Source organism: Triticum aestivum, chromosome 2D (genome assembly GCF_018294505.1).
Source record: "Triticum aestivum cultivar Chinese Spring chromosome 2D, IWGSC CS RefSeq v2.1, whole genome shotgun sequence".
Taxonomy (NCBI): domain Eukaryota; kingdom Viridiplantae; phylum Streptophyta; class Magnoliopsida; order Poales; family Poaceae; genus Triticum; species Triticum aestivum.
This window is the reverse complement of record NC_057799.1, coordinates 138,688,879-138,713,263: the sequence shown is the minus strand read 5'-3', so window position 1 is coordinate 138,713,263 and position 24,385 is coordinate 138,688,879. Positions and strand designations below refer to the sequence as shown.

At 42.1% G+C, this 24,385-nt stretch overlaps 1 protein-coding gene across 1 annotated transcript in view; it reads right to left on the bottom strand.

Annotated features, from left to right (window-relative positions):
- Positions 1-2,249: 2,249 nt before the first annotated feature.
- Positions 2,250-24,385, bottom strand: part of LOC123055720 (vegetative cell wall protein gp1) — a 140,643-nt gene continuing 118,507 nt past the window's right edge. The window contains exons 2-3 of the mRNA XM_044479616.1: positions 3,388-4,168; positions 2,250-2,777 (exon numbers count right to left, since the gene is read on the bottom strand). Of these exons, the coding sequence (XP_044335551.1) occupies positions 2,744-2,777; positions 3,388-4,168 (815 nt within the window). The 3' untranslated portion in view covers positions 2,250-2,743. The remainder of the gene's footprint in view (positions 2,778-3,387; positions 4,169-24,385) is intronic.

The window sequence follows — 24,385 nt, the reverse complement described above, 5'->3', positions numbered from 1 at the left end:
AGGGACCAAAAAATACTCACTCATTGAAGTCTCTTAGCTAATTCGAGAAACTAAAAAAGGCCAAAAGGAGGTGTCCATTAAAATGCTAGCAAGTACCACTATATCTAGCTCTCTTTCTCCAGGGCTTGCTGAAGAGATTGGCTTCTAACAAACCTTCCCCGGAACAACAAAAAACTGAGAACATGAGTAAACATGTGGACTCTGTTTCGGAAAAGTAGATACGTCGGCGATGGTGATCTGGTGTGAGGAGTGATCTTTTCCAGTGCTCGGCTTACAAATATTATATACATTTTTATTCCTTCAAGCATCAGTTCTATTAGAATTCCCGTGTACATATAGAACAATTTCTAACTGTTATTCACCCACATGTTTACCAGAATGTAAAAGAGATAAAAAAGAACTCTTAGAGCTAAAATGAGCTCGTGTAATCTAGGCAGTAGGTTTGCTGGGACTCACTATTTAGTTTGTTTCCTTACAAACTAATTTTCAGCACTTCCATTTTTATTGGTGACTGGAGTATCTGTGATATACTCTTAAAAGGTGCATACTTCAGTCTAGCATATCAAACATCATCTGCCTCCTAAACATTTAAAAGCAAGTAAAATTTAAGTTTGGGTGTATGGTCTGATTAACTCAGATCCCAATGAATCATTGCATAACCAAGCCCATGTCTGATTTGATAAATCTTCTACAGTTTCTTATCCCTGTTAACTGTGCCCGCCTTGCAACTCTGAATCTTCAACTACAACAACAATCAAAGCTTTGTCCTCAAATTGTTTTTTAGTAATTACTGCAGAAATATCAGATGATGAGGCTTGTGCATAACCACTAAATACACAATAAGAAGCAGGCCAAAGAAAGACACCTAGGAGTATGGCTGGATGAACACCTAATTTCACTGGAGCTGGTGCTCAGAAATTGATGAACGGAGACACCACAATGCAGGTCACAACTCGAAAGAATTGTTTTATGGATTTCACATGTTAAGCAAGAATACTAGAGGCACGGCTTACCTTGCCTTCATCTTTGTCAGCCCTGTCATCTTAGTCCAGGCGGTCACAGCAAAAATTCCACAACTTTCACCCTGTTCCAATCAATGAGAGGGCGGACTTCAAGAACCTGGTAGTTACACACAGATGAACTTTTTCTTAGTCCTATGAAACGATAAACAAAGAGAGGATAAGTGTCCAAGTGAAAATTTCTAAAGAATTATTTCCAATAGAAAACTGAAAGGAAGTTAGATGTAGACTAACATGTCGTGCAACGTTTCGGTAATGCACACACACACACAAACTCGTTATGTTCCATTCTCGCACCGTCAATGTCCTCTCTCACTAAGATTTGTGAACACCTGGTCAGCAACCAAGGTGAGCAACCTAAACCATATGGTATAACCTGGTTCTTTTTTAACCTTTAGACATTGATACATACCACAAAATTTGTGTATTGGAAGATTGACCTCTTTACCCTGTGAATAAAAGCAAGTGAACAACCAAGATTACGAAATAGAAGAACAGATTGTGCTGTCACAAAATACCGAAAGTTGCTTCACCTCTGAAAAGTGATAATGCATTGAAGTTTCATATCGCTAACAAAAGCCAAAGCAATGTTTTCTCCATCCAATCTACTATAGGGAACATGTACCGAATGATGAAGGAAGTGTTTTAGATATTTATTTAGCAATTGGCAAGTAGAGGTTCTCAATTTTCTCAAGGACATGTAGTGTCAGTTCGACTCTTTTCTCATTCTCACATATCATATACTCCCACTGTCTCAAAATATAAGACGTAATATTTTCAGACAGAGGGAGTATTTCACGAAGATTGAACTCGAGTGATAAATCTTTATCCTATCAAGTTCTATGGTGTTTGCAAAATATCAACCCATAAGAGGTTACAACATATGAAAATGTTGATAATTATGAGAGGACTCCAGAAGTTCACATTCTACAGAGAACCATAGTTCACACTTGTTAATGTATTAAACTTTCATATGCATTACATAAGATGCAACATAAGTAGAGAAAAAACTAAATAAAATATTTAAAATGGAAATTGTATGCATAAGAAAGAAATGAATGAGCAAATGTGGCAGTGGCAAGTTAGTACTACCTGGTTCATGGTGTTGTGCGGACTGCAGTTAAGTCGCTCTCCTCGTCGTCTCAATATTCCCTCTACTAATCTACAATGCAAGCGCCGTGACACCTGAGAAGTCACCCGCGAGCAACCTACTATTCCAACACCAAACAAAATGAGAGCCATATCCTACAATTCCAACATACTATTACTAAGAACGACCACGTGCTACCTCCCAGAATTATGTTCATGGTCGTATAGTAACAGCTAGGTTCTGACTGCATAATGTGCCCCATGCCCCCATTTCTTTTTTTTTTCAACAGGAAGGCATCAAGACCGCAGTTTGTGAGGGAAAAGAATCTAATACAATTTGGTCACTTGAGTTGTACATAAAAACTGAAGACCAAGAATCTCTCAATCAGCACGCATAGATCAAAGTACGGCACGAAGAAACATGTGCATATTATCGCTTGAGTTTGTGAGGAATCGCTAACCAGATAAGGATTAGCAAATCAAGTAATCTCCCATTATGCATATAACTTTCTAAACCCTATCCCATTGAGCATACTTCAATAGAAACTAATGGAAGAACTAACAAAACTATGCATTGAAGTGAGTAAATTAAGAATGGAATACTATAGCTTACCAAGAACATTCCTTTTTCCTGCCTACAGTGTGGTCTTGGACTTCTGATAATCACCACTATAGTACAGACAATAGAGAAGTGTACACTTGATTAGATTATAAGAACTAATTCAGTACACTAAAAGGAAGGGACAGGCTAGTTTTAATATACTAAAAGTATACTTTCTAATTCCATTATGTATGCGGCATAAAGGAAGATAAAGTACATACTGTAAGGTAACACCACATGTTTTTGTCCACACCCATCACACTGTACATAAAGATCAATATGAAAATACTAAATTTTATTCGACTGAAAAATTCCTTCACTTTTAATTGCGACACATTCTAAAGCTCAGTATAGGGAGAAGCCCCTACAATGTAGGTGATCATTTATACAAGAAACAACAAAAGAACCAAAACTGTGATGCAGCATACTGTCCTCTAAACTCTGATTGTACAAAGAACGAATTGTCTGATTCATGTTCTATTCCCCGACCACAGATGGTAATGGTACACGTTCTCTCCAACTTTTGTGTAGTTTTGGAACTGCAAAACCAAAGTAGCTGCTTCTGTTGTAGCTAGCACGTCTCAGCATCAGATCAACATGGTGAAAACTGGACCTCAGTACACATCAGATCAAAAAGAAACAGAGGGCATGGAGAGAGAGGTGGGGTTTTGTGCATACCTTAACGCTGCTTGGCAAAGAGGAGGACATGGTGTGAGTGGACGATGCCAGCAGGGGCGGAGCTTGCCGATGGGAGGACATCGGCGTACCGCAACACACTTATTGGAGGATAGCAGACGATGGTGGCGGCGAGATGGGTTCCTCGGAATGGCTGTTGGAGACCGGGGCGCAACATAGCAGGTGGAGTGGGGTGCCAACAGCACACGACGCGGCCGTGCCGGCAAGCCCGACTCGGTCCCTAGGGTTAGCCGCGGGGTGCGCTCAGGGGAGGAACAGTGAGAAGGCGTTGGGGCATGGACGTTAATTATAGACCGAGGCAGAGCAACACCCGTGGAGGACGAAGAGGGAGATGACCGACGTTGGCTGAATCGGAGGCGCAGGTGGCAACGATTTGGGGGCAGGCTTCTGGAGATGACGACACCCGTGGCTGTCCTGGGGTAAGACCTAATCGGCGTGATGCAGCTGCCGTTGGGTGGCTGAGGGCCAAGGGAGAAGGAGGCGACGTCGGCGACGGCGGGCCGGCGGCCATCTAGGGTTACCCCATGGTGGGAGATGGCGGGGGTAGCGGGGTGGCGGCACTCCAGGGAAGAAGGAGGGTCTGGCGGCGCGCCGGTAGGAGGCAGGGATGACGGCGCGCCGGAAGGAGGCGGGAGTGGTGGCGCACCGGTAGGAGGCGGGATAGGCAGCAGCGGCGACGGGACTGGGGGGAGGTTGGGGATCGAACGAGGGGATTTTTTTAGCGGGTCGAGCAGTTCGGGGTGTGAGAAGGGGACGAAAAAAACTGACGAAAAAAACCCGAACGAAAGTGATGGGACGAAAATAAACCCGGAACGGAGACTACCAACTGAGATATTAGGAGTAGGGATCATACATACTGATGTGTGCGGTCCAATGAGCGTTGAGGCTCGCGGTGGTTATCGTTATGTTCTCACCATCACTGATGACTTAAGTATATATGGGTATGTCTACTTAATGAAACACAAGTTTGAGACCTTTGAAAAGTTCAAGGAATTTCAGAGTGAGGTTGAGAATCAACATGACAGGAAAATAAAGTTCTTACGATCAGATCGTGGAGGGGAATATTTGAGTCACGAATTTGGCATGCACTTAAGGAAATGTGGAATTGTTTCACAACTCACGACGCCTGAAACACCTCAGTGAAATGGTGTGTCCGAACGTTGTAATCGCACTCTATTGGATATGGTGCGATCTATGATGTCTCTTACCGATCTACCGCTATCATTTAGGGGTTATGCTTTAGAGACTGCCGCATTCACTTTAAATAGGGCTCCGTCGAAATCCGTTGAGATGACACCATATGAATTATGGTTTGGGAAGAAACCTAAGTTGTCGTTTCTGAAAGTTTGGGGATGCGATGCTTATGTCAAGAAACTTCAACCTGAAAAGCTTGAACCCAAGTCGGAAAAATGCGTCTTCATAGGATACCCTAAGGAAACTATCGGGTATACCTTCTACCTCAGATCCGAAGGTAAGATCTTTGTTGCCAAGAATGGATCCTTTCTAGAGAAAGAGTTTCTCTCGAAAGAAGTAAGTGGGAGGAAAGTAGAACTTGATGAGGTACTGCCTCTTGAACCGGAAAGCAGCGCAGCTCAGGAAAATGTTTCTGTGGTGCCTGCACCGACTAGAGAGGAAGTTAATGATGATGATCATGAAACTTCGGATCAAGTTGCTACTGAACTTCGTAGGTCCACAAGGACACGTTCCGCACCAGAGTGGTACGGCAACCCTGTCCTGGAAATCATGTTGTTAGACAATGGTGAACCTTCGAACTATGAAGAAGCGATGGCGGGCCCGAATTCCAACAAATGGCTTGAAGCCATGAAATCCGAGATAGGATCCATGTATGAAAATGAAGTATGGACTTTGACAGACTTGCCCGATGATCGGCAAGCCATAGAGAATAAATGGATATTTAAGAAGAAGACTGACGCAGATGGTAATGTGACCATCTATAAGGCTCGGCTTATCGCTAAGGGTTATCGACAAGTTCAAGGGGTTGACTACCATGAGACCTTCTCACCCGTAGCGAAGCTAAAGTCCGTCCGAATCATGTTAGCAATTGCCGCATTCTATGATTATGAGATATGGCAAATGGACGTCAAGACGACATTCCTTAATGGTTTCCTTAAGGAAGTATTGTATATGATGCAGCCAGAAGGTTTTGTCAATCCTAAGAATGCTGACAAGGTATGCAAGCTCCAGCGCTCAATCTATGGGCTGGTGCAAGCATCTCGGAGTTGGAACATTTGCTTTGATGAGATGATCAAAAGCGTTTGGGTTTACACAGATTTCTGGAGAAGCCTGCATTTACAAGAAAGTGAGTGGGAGCTCTGTAGCATTTCTCATATTATATGTGGATGACATACTATTGATGGGAAATGATACGTCTCCAACGTATCTATAATTTATGAAGTATTCATGCTATTATATTATCTATTTTGGATGTTTATGGGCTTTACTAAACACTTTTATATTATTTTTGGGACTAACCTATTAACCGGAGTCCCAGCCCAAATTGCTGTTTTCTTGCCTATTTCAGTGTTTCGAAGAAAAGGGATATCAAACGGAGTCCAAACGGAATGAAACCTTCGGGAGAGTTATTTTTGGAACGGAAGCAATCCAGGAGACTTGGAGTAGACGTCAGGGAAGCTTCGAGGAAGCCACGAGGCAGGGAGGCGCGCCCTACGCCCAGGGTGCGCCCCCCACCCTCGTGGCTCGCCTGTCCGACTTCTTACGCCTATATAGGTCCATATACCCTAAAAACATCGGGGAACAGAATAGATCGGGAGTTCCGCCGCCGCAAGCCTCTGTAGCCACCAAAAACCAATCTGGACTTTGTTCCGGCACCCAATGGGAGGGGGGGATCCCTCACCGGTGGCCAGCTTCATCATCCCGGCACTCTCCATGACGAGGAGGGAGTAGTTCACCCTCGGGGCTGAGGGTATGTACCAGTAGCTATGAGTTTGATCTCTCTCTCTCTCTCTCTCTCTCTCTCTCTCGTGTTCTTGATTTGGCACGATCTTGATGTATCGCGAGCTTTGCTATTATAGTTGGATCTTATGATGCTTCTCCCCCTCTACTCTCTTGTAATGGATTGAGTTTTCCCTTTGAAGTTATCTTATCGGATTGAGTCTTTAAGGATTTGAGAACACTTGATGTATGTCTTGCATGTGCTTATCTGTGGTGACAATGGGATATCACGTGATCTACCTGATGTATGTTTTGGTGATCAACTTGCGGGTTCCGTAACATTGTGAACTTTTGCATAGGGGTTGGCACACGTTTTCGTCTTGTCTCTCCGGTAGAAACTTTGGGGCACTCTTTGAAGTACTTTGTGTTGGTTGAATAGATGAATATGAGACTGTGTGATGCATATCGTATAATCATACCCACAGATACTTGAGTTGACATTGGAGTATCTAGGTGACATTAGGGTTTTGGTTGATTTGTGTCTTAAGGTGTTATTCTAGTACGAACTCTATGATAGATCGAACGGAAATAATAGCTTCATGTTATTTTACTATGGACTCTTGAATAGATCGATCAGAAAGGATAACTTTGAGGTGGTTTCGTACCCTACCATAATCTCTTCGTTTGTTCTCCGCTATTAGTAACTTTGGAGTGACTCTGTGTTGCATGTTGAGGGATAGTTATATGATCCAATTATGTTATTATTGTTGAGAGAACTTGCACTAGTGAAAGTATGAACCCTAGGACTTGTTTCCTAGCATTGCAATACCGTTTACGCTCACTTTTATCATTAGTTACCTTGCTGTTCTTATATTTTCAGATTAAAAAAACCTATAGTTACCATCCATATTGCACTTGTATCATCATCTCTTCGCCGAACTAGTGCACCTATACAATTTACCATTGTATTGGGTGTGTTGAGGACACAAGAGACTCTTTGTTATTTGGTTGCAGGGTTGTTTGAGAGAGACCATCTTCATCCTACGCCTCCCACAGATTGATAAACCTTAGGTCATCCACTTGAGGGAAATTTGCTACTGTCCTACAAACCTTTGCACTTGGAGGCCCAACAACATCTACAAGAAGAAGGTTGTGTAGTAGACATCAGGAAATGATATAGAATTTTTGGAAAGCATAAAGGCCTACTTGAATAAGTGTTTTTCAATGAAGGACCTTGGAGAAGCTGCTTACATATTAGGCATCAAGATCTATAGAGATAGATCGAGACGCCTCATTGGTCTTTCGCAAAGCACATACCTTGACAAGATATTGAAGAAGTTCAATATGGATCAGTCCAAGAAGGGGTTCTTGCCTGTATTGCAAGGTGTGAGATTGAGCACGGCTCAATGCCCGACCTCGGCAGAAGATAGAGAAAAGATGAGTGTCATCCCCTATGCCTCAGCCATAGAGTCTATTATGTATGCCATGCTGTGTACCAGACCTGATGTGAACCTTGCCATAAGTTTGGTAGGAAGGTACCAAAGTAATCCCGGCATGGAACACTGGACAACGGTCAAGAATATCCTGAAGTGCCTAAAAAGGACTAAGGATATGTTTCTCGTTTATGGAGGTGACGAAGAGCTCGTCGTAAAGGGTTACGTCGATGCTAGCTTCGACACAGATCTGGATGACTCCAAGTCACAAACCGGATACGTGTACATTTTGAATGGTGGGGCAGTCAGCTGGTGCAGTTACAAGCAAAGCGTCGTGGCGGGATCTACATGAGAAGCGGAGTACATAACAGCCTTGGAGGCAGCACAGGAAGCAGTCTGGATGAAGGAGTTCATCACCGACCTAGGAGTTATTCCCAATGCGTCGGGCCCAATGACACTCTTCTGTGACAACACTGGAGCTATTGCCCTTGCCAAGGAGCCCAGGTTTCACAAGAAGACCAGGCATATCAAGTGTCGCTTCAACTCCATTCGTGAATATATTCAAGATGGAGACATAGATATTTGTAAAGTTAATACGGATCTGAATGTCGCAGATCCGTTGACTAAACCTCTTCCACGAGGAAAACATGATCAACACCAAAACTCTATGGGTGTTCGATTCATCACAATGTAACTAGATTATTGTCTCTAGTGCAAGTGGGAGACTGTTGGAAATATGCCCTAGAGGAAATAATAAATTGGTTATTATTATATTTCCTTGTTCATGATAATTGTCTATTGTTCATGCTATAATTGTATTAACTGGAAACCGTAATACTTGTGTGAATACATAGATCATAATATGTCCCTAGTAAGCCTCTAGTTGACTAGCTCGTTGATCAATAGATGGTCATGGTTTCCTGACCATGGACATTGGATGACGTTGATAATGGGATCACATCATTAGGAGAATGATGTGATGGACATGACCCAATCTTAAGCATAACACAAGATCGTGTAGTTCATTTGCTGAAGCTTTTCTAATGTCAAGTAGCATTTCCTTAGACCATGAGATTGTGCAACTCCCGGATACCGTAGGAATGCTTCGGGTGTACCAAACGTCACAACGTAACTAGGTGGCTATAAAGGTGCACTACAGGTATCTCCGAAAGTGTCTGTTGAGTTGGCACGAATCGAGGCTGGGATTTGTCACTCCGTATGACGGAGAGGTATCTCTGGGCCCACTCGGTAATGCATCATCATAATGAGCTCAGTGTGACTAAGGAGTTGGTCACGGGATCATGCGTTACAGAATGAGTAAAGAGACTTGCCGGTAACGAGATTGAACGAGATATGGGAATACCAGCGATCGAATCTCGGGCAAGTAACATACCAATAGGCAAAGGGAATTGCATACGGGATTGATTGAATCCCCGACATCGTAGTTCATCCGATAAGATCATCGAGGGACATGTGGGAGCCAACATGGGTATCCAGATCCCGCTGTTGGTTATTGACCGGAGAGATGTCTCGGGCATGTCTACATGTCTCCCGAACCCCTAGGGTCTAAACACTTAAGGTTCGATGATTCTAGGGTTATAGGGAAAGTGTGTACGTGGTTACCAAATGTTGTTCGGAGTCCCGGATGAGATATCGGACGTCATGAGGAGTTCCCGAATGGTCCGGAGGTAAAGAATGATATATAGGAAGTCAGGATTTGGACACCGGAAGTGTTCCGGGCATCACCGGTAATGTACCGGGACCACCGGAAGGGTTTCGGGGTCCACCGGGAGGGGCCACCAACCCCGGAGGCTTGCATGGGCCAAGAGTGGGAAAGGACCAGCCCCTGAGTGGGCTGATGCGCCTCCTACCAAGGCCCAGGGCACAACAAGAGGGGAGAGGGGGAAACCCTAGCCGCAGATGGGCCTAAGGCCCACCCTAGGGCGCGCCCCCCTATCTCCCCCTCTTGGCCGCCCCCTCCATCCCATCTAGGGCTGCCGCCCCCTAGGGTAGGAACCCTAGAGGGGGCGCAGCCCCCTCCCCTCGTCCTATATATAGTGGGGGTTTTGGGGCTGCCTGATACGTCCATTTTGCATCATGCTTTTATATTGATATTTATTGCATTATAGGCTGTTATTACACATTATGTCACAATACTTATGCCTATTCTCTCTTATTTTACAAGGTTTACATGAAGAGGGAGAATGCCGGCAGCTGGAATTCTGGGCTAGAAAAGGAGCAAATATTAGAGACCTATTCTGCACAGCTCCAAAAGTCCTGAAACTTCACGGAAGTCATTTTTGGAATTAATAAAAAATACTGGACGAAGAAAATACCAGAGGGGGCCAAATCCTGGCCACGAGAGTGGGAGGCGTGCCCTACTCCCTGGGCGCGCCCCCTACCTCGTGGCCCTCCGGTGCCCATCTTCTGCTATATGAAGTCTTTCGTCCGAGAAAAAATCATAAGCAAGCTTTGGGGAAGAAACTCCGCTGCCACGAGGCGGAACCTTGGCGGAACCAATCTAGGGCTCCGGCAGAGCTGTTCTGCCGGGGAAACTTCCCTCCGGGAGGGGGAAATCATCGCCATCGTTATCGCCAACGCTCCTCTCATCGGGATGGGGCCAATTTCCATCAACATCTTCACCAGCACCATCTCCTCTCAAACCCTAGTTCATCTCTTGTATCCAATCTTTGTCCCTAAGCCTCAGATTGGTACCTGTGGGTTACTAGTAGTGTTGATTACTCCTTGTAGTTGATTCTAGTTGGTTTATTTGGTGGAAGATCATATGTTCAGATCCATTATGCATATTAATACCCCTCTGATTATGAACATGAATATTATTTGTGAGTAGTTACTTTTGTTCCCGAGGACATGGGAGAAGTCTTGCTATTAGTAGTCATGTGAATTTGGTATTCGTTCGATATTTTGATGAGATGTATGTTGTCTCTCCTCTAGTGGTGTTATGTGAACGTCAACTACATGACACTTCACCATTATTTGGGCCTAGAGGAAGGCATTGGGAAGTAATAAGTAGATGATGGGTTGCTATAGTGACAGAAGCTTAAACCGTAGTTTATGCGTTTCTTCGTAAGGGGCTGATTTGGATACATATGTTTCATGCTATGGTTAGGTTTACCTTAATACTTCTTTTGTAGTTGTGGATGCTTGCAATAGGAGTTAATCATAAGTGGGATGCTTGTCCAAGTAAGGACAGCACCCAAGCACCGGTCCACCCACATATCAAATTATCAAAGTACCGAACGTGAATCATATGAACGTGATGAAAACTAGCTTGACGATAATTCCCATGTGTCCTCGGGAGTGCTTTTCTCTATATAAGAGTTTGTCCAGGCTTGCCCTTTGCTACAAAAAGGATTGGTCCACCTTGCTGCACTTTATTTACTTTTGTTACTTGTTGCTCGTTACAAATTACCTTATCACAAAACTATCTGTTACCTATAACTTCAGTGCTTGCAGAGAATACCTTGCTGAAAACTGCTTATAATTTCCTTATGCTCCTCATTGGGTTCGACACTCTTACTTATCGAAAGGACTACGATAGATCCCCTATACTTGTGGGTCATCAAGACTGTTTTATGGCGCTGTTGCCGGGGAGTGAAGCGCCTTTGGTAAGGAAAAATTTATATAGTGTGCTGAAATTTACTGTCACTTGTTTCTATGGAAAGTAATCCTTTGAGGGGCTTGTTCGGGGTATCTTCACCCCGACCAGTAGAGCAAAGAGTTGCTCCTCAACCTACTGAACCTACTGAAAATATTTACTTTGAAATTCCTTCGGGTATGAGAGAGAAACTGCGAGCTAATCCTTTTGTAGGAGATGGAACATTGCATCCCGATTTACACTTAATCTATGTGGATGAAGTTTGTGGATTATTTAAGCTTGCAGGTATGCCCGATGATGTTATCAAGAAGAAGGTCTTCCCTTTATCTTTGAAGGGATATGCATTGACATGGTATAGGCTATGTGATGATATGGGATCATGGGACTACAAGCGATTGAAATTGGAATTTCATCAGAAGTTTTATCATATGCATCTTGTTCATCGTGATCATAATTATATATATATTTTTTGGCCTCGCGAAGGAGAAAGCATCACTCAAGCTTGGGGGAGGCTTAAGTCAATGTTATATTCATGCCCCAACCATGAGCTCTCAAGAGAAATTATTATTCAAAATTTTTATGCTCGGCTTTCTGACAACAATCGCTCCATGCTCGATACTTCTTGTACTGGTTCCTTTATGATGAAGACTATTGAATTCAAATGGAATTTATTGGAAAGAATTAAACGCAACTCTGAAGATTGGGATCTCGACGAAGGTAAGGAGTCATGTATAACACCTAAGTTTGATTGTGTTAAATATTTTATGGATACCGATGTTTTCCGTAAATTTAGCACTAAATATGGACTTGACTATGAGATAGTAGCTTCTTTTTGTGAATCCTTTGCTACTCATGTTGATCTCCCTAAGGAGAAGTGGTTTAAAAATCATCATCCCATAGAAGTAAAAGTAGTTGAACCTATTAAAGTTGAAGAAAAGACTATCACTTATAATGATCCTATTGTTCCTACTGCTTATGTTGAGAAACCACCTTTCCCTGTTAGAATAAAGGATCATGCTAAAGCTTCAACTGTGGTTCGTAAGAGTAATAATAGAAATTATACACCCCTGAGCAAATTAAGGTTGAACCTAATATTGCTATTGTTAATGATCTCTTGGCTGATAATATTGATGGGCATGTCATTTATTTCTGTGAGGAAACTGCTAGAATTGCTAAACCTGGTGCTAAAGATAAACATAGACCTGTGGTAGGCATGCCTGTTATTTCTGTTAAAATAGGAGATCATTGTTATCATGGCTTGTGTGATATGGGTGCTAGTGCTGGTGCAATACCTATTTCTTTATACAAAGAAATTATGCATGACATTGCACCCGCTGAGTTAGAAGAAATTGATGTCACCATTAAGCTTGCCAATAGAGATACTATTTCACCAATTGGGATTGTTAGAGATGTTGAAGTCTTTTGTGGGAAAGCTAAATATCCTGCTGATTTTCTTGTTCTTGGTTCCCCACAAGATAGCTTTTGTCCCATTATATTTGGTAGACCCTTCTTGAATATTGTTAATGCTAAGATAGACTGCGAAAAGGATGTTGTTACTATTGGTTTGGATGATATGTCTCATGAGTTTAATTTTTCTAAATTTCGTAGACAACCCCGCGATGAGGAATTGCCTAGTAAGGATGAAATTATTGGTCTTGCTTCTATTGTTGTGCCTCCTAATGATCCTTTAGAACAATATTTGCTAGACCATGAAAATGATATGTTTATGAATGAAAGAAGGGAAATAGATGAAGTATTCTTTAAACAGGGACCTATTTTGAAACACAACCTGCCTATTGAAATCCTAGGGGATCCTCCTCCACCCAAGGGTGATCCCGTGTTTAAGCTTAAACCATTGCCTGATACTCTTAAATATGCTTATCTTGATGAAAAGAAGATATATCCTGTTATTATTAGTGCTAACCTTTCAGAGAAGGAGGAAGAAAAATTATTGAAAACTCTGAAGAAGCACCGTGCTGCTATTGGATATACTCTTGATGATCTTAAGGGCATTAGTCCCACTCTATGTCAACACAAAATAAATTTGGAGAAAGACGCCAAACCAGTTATTGATCATCAACGACGGTTAAATCCTAAGATGAAAGAAGTGGTAAGAAAGGAAATATTAAAGCTCCTTGAGGCAGGTATAATTTATCCGTTGCTGATAGTCAGTGGGTAAGTCATGTCCATTGTGTCCCTAAGAAGGGAGGTATTACTGTTGTTCCTAATGATAAAGATGAATTGATTCCGCAAAGAATTATTACAGGTTATAGGATGGTAATTGATTTCCGCAAATTAAATAAAGCTACTAAAAAAGATCATTATCCCTTGCCATTCATAGATCAAATGCTAGAAAGATTATCCAAACATACACATTTTTGCTTTCTAGATGGTTATTCTGGTTTCTCTCAAATACATGTGTTAGCTGATGATCAAGCAAAGACCACTTTTACTTGCCCTTTTGGTACTTTTGCTTATAGACATATGCCTTTTGGTTTATGTAATGCACTTGCTACCTTTCAAAGATGCATGATGGCTATATTCTCTGACTTTTGTGAAAAGATTTGTGAGGTTTTCATGGATGATTTCTCCGTTTATGGATCCTCCTTTGATGATTGCTTGAGCAACCTTGATCGAGTTTTGCAGAGATGTGAAGAAACTAATCTCATATTGAATTGGGAGAAATGCCACTTTATGGTTAATGAAGGTATTGTCTTGGGGCATAAAATTTCTGAAAGAGGCATTGAAGTTGATTAAGCTAAAGTTGATGCTATTGAAAAGATGCCATGTCCCAAGGACATCAAAGGTATAAGAAGTTTTCTTGGTCATGCCAGTTTTTATAGGAGGCTCATTAAGGACTTCTCAAAAATTTCTCGGCCTCTGACTAATCTATTACAAAAAGATATTCCTTTTGTCTTTGATGATGATTGTGTAGAAGCATTTGAAATACTTAAGAAAGCATTGATTTCTGCACCTATTGTTCAGCCACCTGATTGGAATTTACCCTTTGAAATTATGTGTGATGCTAGTGATTATGCTGTAGGTGCTGTTCTAGGGCAAAGAGTTGATAAGAAATTAAATGTTATTCAATATGCTAGTAAAACTCTAGACAATGCCCAGAGAAATTATACTACTACTGAAAAAGAATTTTTAGCAGTTGTTTTTGCTTGTGATAAGTTCAGACCTTATATTGTTGATTCTAAAGTTACTATTCACACTGATCATGCTGCTATTAAATACCTTATGGAAAAGAAAGATGCTAAGCCTAGACTTATTAGATGGGTTCTCTTGCTACAAGAATTTGATTTGCATATTATTGATAGAAAGGGAGCTGAGAACCCCGTTGCAGACAATTTGTCTAGGTTAGAGAATGTTCTTGATGACCCACTACCTATTGATGATAGCTTTACTGATGAACAACTAAATGTCATAAATGCTTCTCGTACTGCTCCATGGTATGCTTATTATGCTAATTACATTGTTGCTAAATTTATACCACCTAGTTTCACATACCAGCAAAAGAAAAAGTTTTTCTATGATTTAAGACATTACTTTTGGGATGACCCACATCTTTATAAAGAAGGAGTAGATGGTGTTATTAGACGTTGTGTACCTGAGCATGAACAGGAACAAATCCTACGCAAGTGTCACTCCGAAGCTTATGGAGGACACCACGCTGGAGATAGAACTGCGCATAAGGTATTGCAATCCGGTTTTTATTGGCCTACTCTCTTCAAGGATGCTTGTAAGTTTGTCTTATCTTGTGATGAATATCAAAGAATTGGTAATATTAGTAGACGTCAAGAAATGCCTATGAATTATTCACTCATTATTGAACCATTCCATGTTTGGGGCTTTGATTATATGGGACCGTTTCCTTCCTCTAATGGGTTTACACATATTTTAGTTGATGTTGATTACGTTACTAAGTGGGTAGAAGCTATTCCAACTAGTAGTGCTGATCATAACACTTCTATTAAGATGCTTAAAGAAGTTATTTTTCCGAGGTTTGGAGTCCCTAGATATTTAATGACTGATGGTGGTTCACATTTTATTCATGGTGCTTTTTGTAAAATGCTTGCCAAGTATGATGTTAATCATAGAATTGCATCTCCTTATCACCCACAGTCTAGTGGTCAAGTAGATTGAGTAATAGAGAGCTCAAATTAATTTTTCAAAAGACTGTTAATAGATCTAGAAAGAACTAGTCCAAGAAACTTGATGATGCATTATGGGCCTATAGAACTGCATATAAAAATCCTATGGGTATGTCTCCGTATAAAATGGTTTATGGAAAAGCATGTCACTTACCTCTCGAACTAGAACATAAGGCATATTGGGCTATTAAAGGGCTCAATTATGATTTCAAACTTGCCTTTGAGAATAGGCTATTTGACATTAGCTCACTTGATGAATGGAGAACCCAATCTTATGAGAATGCCAGACTGTTTAAAGAAAAAGTTAAAAGATGGCATGACAAAAGAATACAAAAGCGTGAGTTTAATGTAGGTGATTATGTGTTGCTATACAACTCTCATTCAAGATTTTTTGCAGGAAAACTTCTCTCTAAATGGGAAGGACCTTACGTTATCGAGGAGGTCTATCGTTCCGGTGCCATAAAAATCAACAACTTTGAAGGCACAAATCCGAAGGTGGTAAACGGTCAAAGAATCAAACATTATATCTCAGGTAATCCCATAAATGTTGAAACTACTATTATTGAAACTGTAACCCTGGAGGAATACATAAGGGACACTTTCCAGAACGTTTCAGACTCCGAAAAGGAATAGGTATGTGGTACGGTAAGTAAACCGACTCCAAAACAGTTCTAATGGTAATTTTTCTCTGTTTTGGAATATTTAGAAAATTAGGAAAATAAGAAGCAGTCTGGGAAGTACACGGGGCTTCCACGAGGGTGGGAGGCGCGCCCTACCCCCCTGGGCGCGCCCCCTACCTCGTGGGCACCTCGCATGCTCTCCGGACTCCGTTTTCTTGCACGATACTTCTTTCGGTCGGTAAAAATTCATTATATAATCTCCCGAAGGTTTTGACCACCGTATCACGCAATTATCCTCTGTTTTCGTTTCGAGCTGTTTCTGTAGCAGATTGGGAGCGAGATGTCATCTCAGGATTCCGACAGAGAAAGCTATGTCTCACACCTCATTGCTGACCCAAAGACCTATGGGGATACATCTCCTTATGGTCGAACTACGGACGAGGAGGAGGATGCTCATTTGATGAGGATCACTGATTCAAGTTCAGAGGAGGAGGATGTCCCTCTACCTCAACCTGGGGATATGCACGTGAACTTCAAGAAGTCTAGTCTTCCTAAAAGGGCTAAACTATCTAACAATCGATCTATCCCTTCTCATTTTCAGTAGAAAAGCAAAGGAGATTTATGTGACAAGATCTTGAAGCTAGAGTCGGAGGTTGATGATTTAAAGGAGGAAATTTCTCTTCTCAATTACAACATGAAGAAGTTGAAAGCACAATTTAGATCATCAACAACTCCATTATCATCATCCCCAAAGAAGGAGCCATAATCACATGGGTATGGGCACTCCCCTTGGCAACTGCCAAGCTTGGGAGAGGTGCCCCGGTATCGTATCACCATCACACTCCTATCTTTACCGTTTTTCTTAGTTCGATCCTTTTAGTAATATCTTGATCTAGTAGAATAAAGTTTTTGGTATGATTTAGTTTTGAGTTTTGCTTTATGATCCCTCTATGTAATCGAGTCCATGAGCTATATATAATAAAGATTAGTGTTGAGTCAAGAGCTTGCTTATTTTGCCATGATCTTGAGGGAATAAAAAAAAAGAATAAAAAGAAATACAGAGATCATATTGATCTTATGGAGAGTAATGACTTCACATAGAAAGAGTATGATGATTAAAAGTTGGTGAGAGTGGACAAACATAGCTTTGGTCATCGTTGCAATTAATAGGAAGTAATAAAGAAAGAGAGGTTTCACATATAAATATACTATCTTGGACATCTTTTACGATTGTGAGCACTCATTAAAATATGACATGCTAAAGAGTTGATGTTGGACAAGGAAGACAACGTAATGGGTTATGTTTTCTTATATCTGAAATAAAGTATATTGTCATGGATAATCCAACATGTTGAGCTTGCCTTTCTCCCCCATGCTAGCCAAATTCTTTGCACCAAGTGGAGATACTACTTGTGCTTCCAATACCCTTAAACCCAGTTTTGCCATAAGAGTCCACTATATCTACCTATGGATTGAGTAAGATCCTTCACGTAAGTTGTCATCGGTGCAAGCAATAAAAATTGCTCTCTAAATATGTATGATTTATTAGTGTGGAGAAAATAAGCTTTATACGATCTTGTGATGTGGAAGAAATAAAAGCGACGGACTGCATAATAAAGGTCCATATCACAAGTGGCAATATAAAGTGACGTTCTTTTGCATTAAGATTTCGTGCATCCAACTATGAAAGCGCATGACAACCTCTGTTTCCCTCTGCAAAGGGCCTATCTTTTACTTTTATCTCTTACCCTTATGCAAGAGTCATGGTGATCTTGACCTTTACTTTTTACATTTTATCCGTTGGCAAGCACATTGTGTTGGAAAGATCCCGACGTATATATCCAATTGGATGTAAGTTAGCATGAACTATTATTGTTGACATTACCCTTGAGGTAAAAGGTTGGGAGGCGAAACTATAAGCCCCTATCTTTCTCTATGTCCGATTAAAACTCCGTACCCACAAGTATTGCGTGAGTGTTAGCAATTGTGAAAGACTAAATGATAGTTGAGTATGTGGACTTGCTGAAAATCTCTTACATAGACTCTTTCTGATGTTATTATAAATTGCAATTGCCTCAATGACTGAGATTATAGTTTGTTAGTTCTCAATGAAGTTCCTGATTCATACTTTGCATTGTGAATAGATTATTACTTGAGCATAAGAAATCATATGACAATATCCATATATGTTGCTGTTATAAGAATGATCATGATGCCCTCATGTCCGTATTTTATTTTATCGACACCTCTATCTATAAACATGTGGACATATTTATCGTTATCGGCTTCTGCTTGAGGACAAGCGAGGTCTAAGCTTGGGGGAGTTGATATGTCCATTTTGCATCATGCTTTTATATTGATATTTATTGCATTATAGGCTGTTATTACATGTTATGTCACAATACTTATGCCTATTCTCTCTTATTTTACAAGGTTTACATGAAGAGGGAGAATGCCGGCAGCTGGAATTCTGGGCTAGAAAAGGAGCAAATATTAGAGACCTATTCTACACAGCTCCAAAAGTCCTGAAACTTCACGGAAGTCATTTTTGGAATTAATAAAAAATACTGGACGAAGAAAATACCAGAGGGGGGCCACACCCTGGCTACGAGGGTGGGAGGCGCGCCCTACCCCCCTGGGCGCGCCCCCTGCCTCGTGGGCCCCCTGGTGGCCCTCCGGTGCCCATCTTCTGCTATATGGAGTCTTTCATCCGAGAAAAAATCATAAGTAAGCTTTCGGGAAGAAACTCCGCCGCCACGAGGCGGAACCTTGGCGGAACCAATCTAGGGCTCCGGCGGAGCTGTTCTGCCGAGGAAACTTCCCTCCGGGAGGGGGAAATCATCGCTATCGTCATCACCAACGCTCCTCTCATCGGGAGGGAGCCAATCTCCATCAACATCTTCACTAGCACCATCTCCTCTCAAACCCTAGTTCATCTCTTGTATCCAATCTTTGTCCCTAAGCCTCAGATTGGTACCTGTGGGTTACTAGTAGTGTTGATTACTCCTTGTAGTTGATGCTAGTTGGTTTATTTGGTGGAATATCATATGTTCAGATCCATTATGCATATTAATACCCCTCTGATTATGAACATGAATATGATTTGTGAGTAGTTACTTTTGTTCCTGAGGACATGGGAGAAGTCTTGCTATTAGTAGTCATGTGAATTTGGTATTCGTTCGATATTTTAATGAGATGTATGTTGTCTCTCCTCTAGTGGTGTTATGTGAACGTCGACTACATGACACTTCACCATTATTTGGGCCTAGAGGAAGGCATTGGGAAGTAATAAGTAGATGATGGGTTGCTAGCGTGACAGAAGCTTAAACCCTATTTTATGCGTTGCTTCGTAAGGGGCTGATTTGGATACATATATTTCATGCTATGGTTAGGTTTACCTTAATACTTCTTTTGTAGTTGCGGATACTTGCAATAGGAGTTAATCATAAGTGGGATGCTTGTCCAAGTAAGGACAGCACCCAAGCACCGGTCCACCCACATATCAAATTATCAAAGTACCGAACGCGAATCATATGAACGTGATGAAAACTAGCTTGACGATAATTCCCATGTGTCCTCGGGAGCGCTTTTCTCGATATAAGAGTTTGTCCAGGCTTGTCCTTTGCTACAAAAAGGATTGGGCCACCTTGCTCCACTTTATTTACTTTTGTTACTTGTTGCTCATTACAAATTACCTTATGACAAAACTATCTGTTACCTATAATTTCAGTGCTTGCAGAGAATACCTTGCTGAAAACCGCTTATCATTTCCTTCTGCTCCTCGTTTGGTTTGACACTCATACTTATCGAAAGGACTACGATAGATCCCCTATACTTGTGGGTCATCACTGCCATACACAAAAGTCTCTCTCTCTCTCGGCGCTGCCCTACCTCTCCACCTCCTCGTCTTTCGTAGTGCTTGGCGAAGCCCTGCTGGAGAACCACGCTGCTCCATCACCACCATGCCATCGTGCTGCTGCTGGAGTTGTCTTCCCCAACCTCTCCCTCCTACTTGCTGGATCAAGGCGCGGGAGACGTCACCGGGCTGCACGTGTGTTGAACGCGGAGGCGCCATTGTTCGGCGCTTAGATCGGAATCGACCGCGATCTGAATCGCTACGTGTACGACTCCACCAACCGCGTTCTTGTAACGCTTCCGCTTAGCGATCTTCAAGGGTATGAAGATGCACTCCCTCTCTCTCGTTGCTAGTATCTCCTAGATTGATCTTGGTGACACGTAGGATTTTTTTTGAATTATTGCTACGTTACCCAACAGTGGTATCATGAGCTAGGTCTATGCGTAGATTCTATGCACGAGTAGAACACAAAGTAGTTGTGGGCGATGATTTGTTCAATTTGCTTACCATTACTAGTCTTATCTTGATTCGGCGGTCTTGTGGGATGAAGCGGCCCGGACCGACCTTACACGTACACTTACGTGAGACTGGTTCCACCGACTGACATGCACTTGATGCATAAGGTGGCTAGCGGGTGTCTGTCTCTCCCACTTTAGTCGGATAGGATTTGATGAAAAGGGTCCTTATGAAGGGTAAATAGCAATTGGCATATCACCGTTGTGGTTTTTGCGTAGGTAAGAAACGTTATTGCTAGAAACCCAAAGCAGCCACGTAAACACATGCAACAACAATTAGAGGACGTCTAACTTGTTTTTGCAGGGTATGCTATGTGATGTGATATGGCCAAAAGGATGTGATGTTTGAGATTGATCATGTTCTTGTAATAGGAATCACGACTTGCATGTCGATGAGTATGACAATCGGCAGGAGCCATAGGAGTTGTCTTAATTTATTGTATGACCTACGTGTCATTGAAAACACCATGTAATTACTTTACTTTATTGCTAACCATTAGCCATAGTAGTAGAAGTAATAGTTGGCGAGACAACTTCATGAAGACACGATGATGGAGATCATGGTGTCATGCCGGTGACGAAGGTGATCATGTCGCGCCTCGAAGATGGAGATCAAAGGCGCAAGATGATATTGACCATATCATGTCACTTTATGATTTGCATGTGATGTTTTCATGTTTACATCTTATTTGCTTAGAACGACGGTAGCATAAATAATATGAGCCCTCACTAAAATTTCAAGAAATGTGTTCCCCCTAACTGTGCTCCGTTGCGAAGGTTCGTTGTTTCGAAGCACCACGTGATGATCTGGTGTGATAGATTCTAACGTTCGCATACAACGGGTGTAAGCCAGATTTACACATGTGAAACACTTAGGTTGACTTGACGAGCCTAGCATGTACAGACATGGCCTCGGAACACAAGAGACTGAAGGGTCGAACATGAGTCGTATAGTAGATACGATCAACATGGAGATGTTCACCGTTAATGACTAGTCCGTCTCACGTGATGATCGGACACGGCCTAGTCGATTCGGATCATGTATCACTTAGAAGACTAGAGGGATGTCTATCTGAGTGGGAGTTCAATAATAATTTGATTAGATGAACTTAATTATCATGAACTTAGTCTAAAATATCTTTACAATATGTCTTGTAGATCAAATGGCCCACGCTAATGTTGCCCTCAACTTCAACGCGTTCCTAGAGAAAACCAAGCTGAAAGACGACAGTAGCAACTATACAGATTGGGTCCGTAACTTGAGGATCATCCTCATAGCTGCCAAGAAAGCATATGTCCTTGAAGCACCGCTAGGTGAAGCATGCATTTTCCCAGCAACTCAAGATGTTATGAACGCCTGGCAGTCACGTTGTGATGATTACTCCCTGGTTCAGTGCGGCATGCTTTACAGCTTAGAACCGGGGCTCCAAAAGCCTTTTGAGCAGCACGAAGCATATGAGATGTTCCAAGAGCTGAAAATGGTTTTCCAAGCTCATGCCCGGGTCGAGAGATATGAAGTCTCCGACAAGTTCTACAGTTGTAAGATGGAGGAAAACAGTTATGTCAGCGAGCATATACTCAAAATGTCTGGGTTGCACAACCGCTTGTCTCAGGTGGGAGTTAATCTCCCGGATGACTCGGTCATTGACAGGATCCTCCAGTCGCTTCCACCTAGCTACAAGAGCTTTGTGATGAACTACAATATGAAAGGGATGGAAAAGTCCATTCCTGAGTTATATTCAATGCTGAAATCAGCGGAGGTGGAGATAAAAAGGAACATCAAGTGTTGATGGTGAATAATACCACTAGTTTCAAGAAGGGCAAGGGTAAGAAGAACTTCAAGAAGGACGGCAAGGGAGTTGCCGCGCCCGATAAATCAGTTGCCAGGAAGAAGCCAAAGAATGGACACAAGCCCGAGACTCAGTGTTTTTATTGCAAGGGAAATGGTCACTGGAAGCGGAACTGCCCCAAGTACTTAGCGGATAAGAAGGCCGGCAATACCAAAGGTATATATGATATACATGTTATTGATGTGTACCTTACCAGCACTCATAGTAGCTCCTGGGTATTTCATACCGGTGCGGTTGCTCATATTTGTAACTCAAAACAGGAGCTGCGGAATAAGCGGAGACTGGTGAAGGACGAGGTGACGATGCGCGTCGGGAATGGTTCCAAGGTCGTTGTGATCGCTGTCGGCACGCTACCTCTACATTTACCTACGGGATTAGTTTTAAACCTCAATAATTGTTATTTAGTGCTAGCTTTGAGCATGAACATTGTATCTGGATCTCGTTTAATGCGAGATGGGTACTCATTTAAATCTGAGAATAATGGTTGTTCTATTTATATGAGAGATCAATGGTTTATTCTTATTGAATCTCGAATGTGATGTTACACATATTCATAGTGCGAATGCCAAAAGATGTAAGGTTGATAATGATAGTCCCACATACTTGTGGCACTGCCGCCTTGGTCACATTGGTGTCAAACGCATGAAGAAACTCCATGCTGATGGACTTTTGGAGTCTCTTGATTATGAATCATTTGACACGTGTGAACCATGCCTCATGGGCAAAATGACCAAGACTCCGTTCTCCGGAACAATGGAGCGAGCAACCAACTTATTGGAAATCATACATACTGATGTGTGCGGTCCAATGACCGTTGAGGCTCGCGGTGGTTATCGTTATGTTCTCACCCTCACTGATGACTTAAGTAGATATGGGTATGTGTACTTAATGAAACACAAGTCTGAGACCTTTGAAAAGTTCAAGGAATTTCAGATTGAGGTTGAGATTCAACATGACAGGAAAATAAAGTTCTTACGATCAGATCGTGGAGGGGAATATTTGAGTCACGAATTTGGCACGCACTTAAGGAAATGTGGAATTGTTTCACAACTCACGCCGCCTGGAACACCTCAGCGAAATGGTGTGTCCGAATGTCCTAATCGCACTCTATTGGATATGGTGCGATCTATGATGTCTCTTACCGATCTACCACTATCATTTTGAGGTTATGCTTTAGAGACTGCTGCATTCACTTTAAATAGGGCTCCGTCGAAATCCGTTGAGATGACACCGTATGAATTATGGTTTGGGAAGAAACCTAAGCTGTCGTTTCTGAAAGTTTGGGGATGCGATGCTTATGTCAAGAAACTTCAACCCGAAAAGCTCGAACCCAAGTCGGAAAATTGCGTCTTCATAGGATACCCTAAGGAAACTATCGGGTATACCTTCTACCTCAGATCCGAAGGCAAGATCTTTGTTGCCAAGAATGGATCCTTTCTAGAGAAAGAGTTTCTCTCGAAAGAAGTAAGTGGGAGGAAAGTAGAACTTGATGAGGTACTGCCTCTTGAACCGGAAAGTAGCGCAGCTCAGGAAAATGTTTCTGTGGTGCCTGCACCGACTAGAGAGGAAGTTAATGATGATGATCATGAAACTTCGGATCAAATTGCTACTGAACTTCGTAGGTCCACAAGGACACGTTCCGCACCAGAGTGGTACGGCAACCCTGTCCTGGAAATCATGTTGTTAGACAATGGTGAACCTTCGAACTATGAAGAAGCGATGGCGGGCCCGGATTCCTACAAAGGCTTGAAGCCATGAAATCCGAGATAGGATCCATGTATGAAAACAAAGTATGGACTTTGACAGACTTGCCCGATGATCGGCAAGCCATAGAGAAAAAATGGATCATTAAGAAGAAGACTGGCGTGGATGGTAATGTGACCATCTATAAGGCTCGGCTTGTCGCTAAGGGTTATCGACAAGTTCAAGGGGTTGACTACGATGAGACCTTCTCACCCGTAGCGAAGCTGAAGTCCGTCCGAATCATGTTAGCATTGCCGCATTCTATGATTATGAG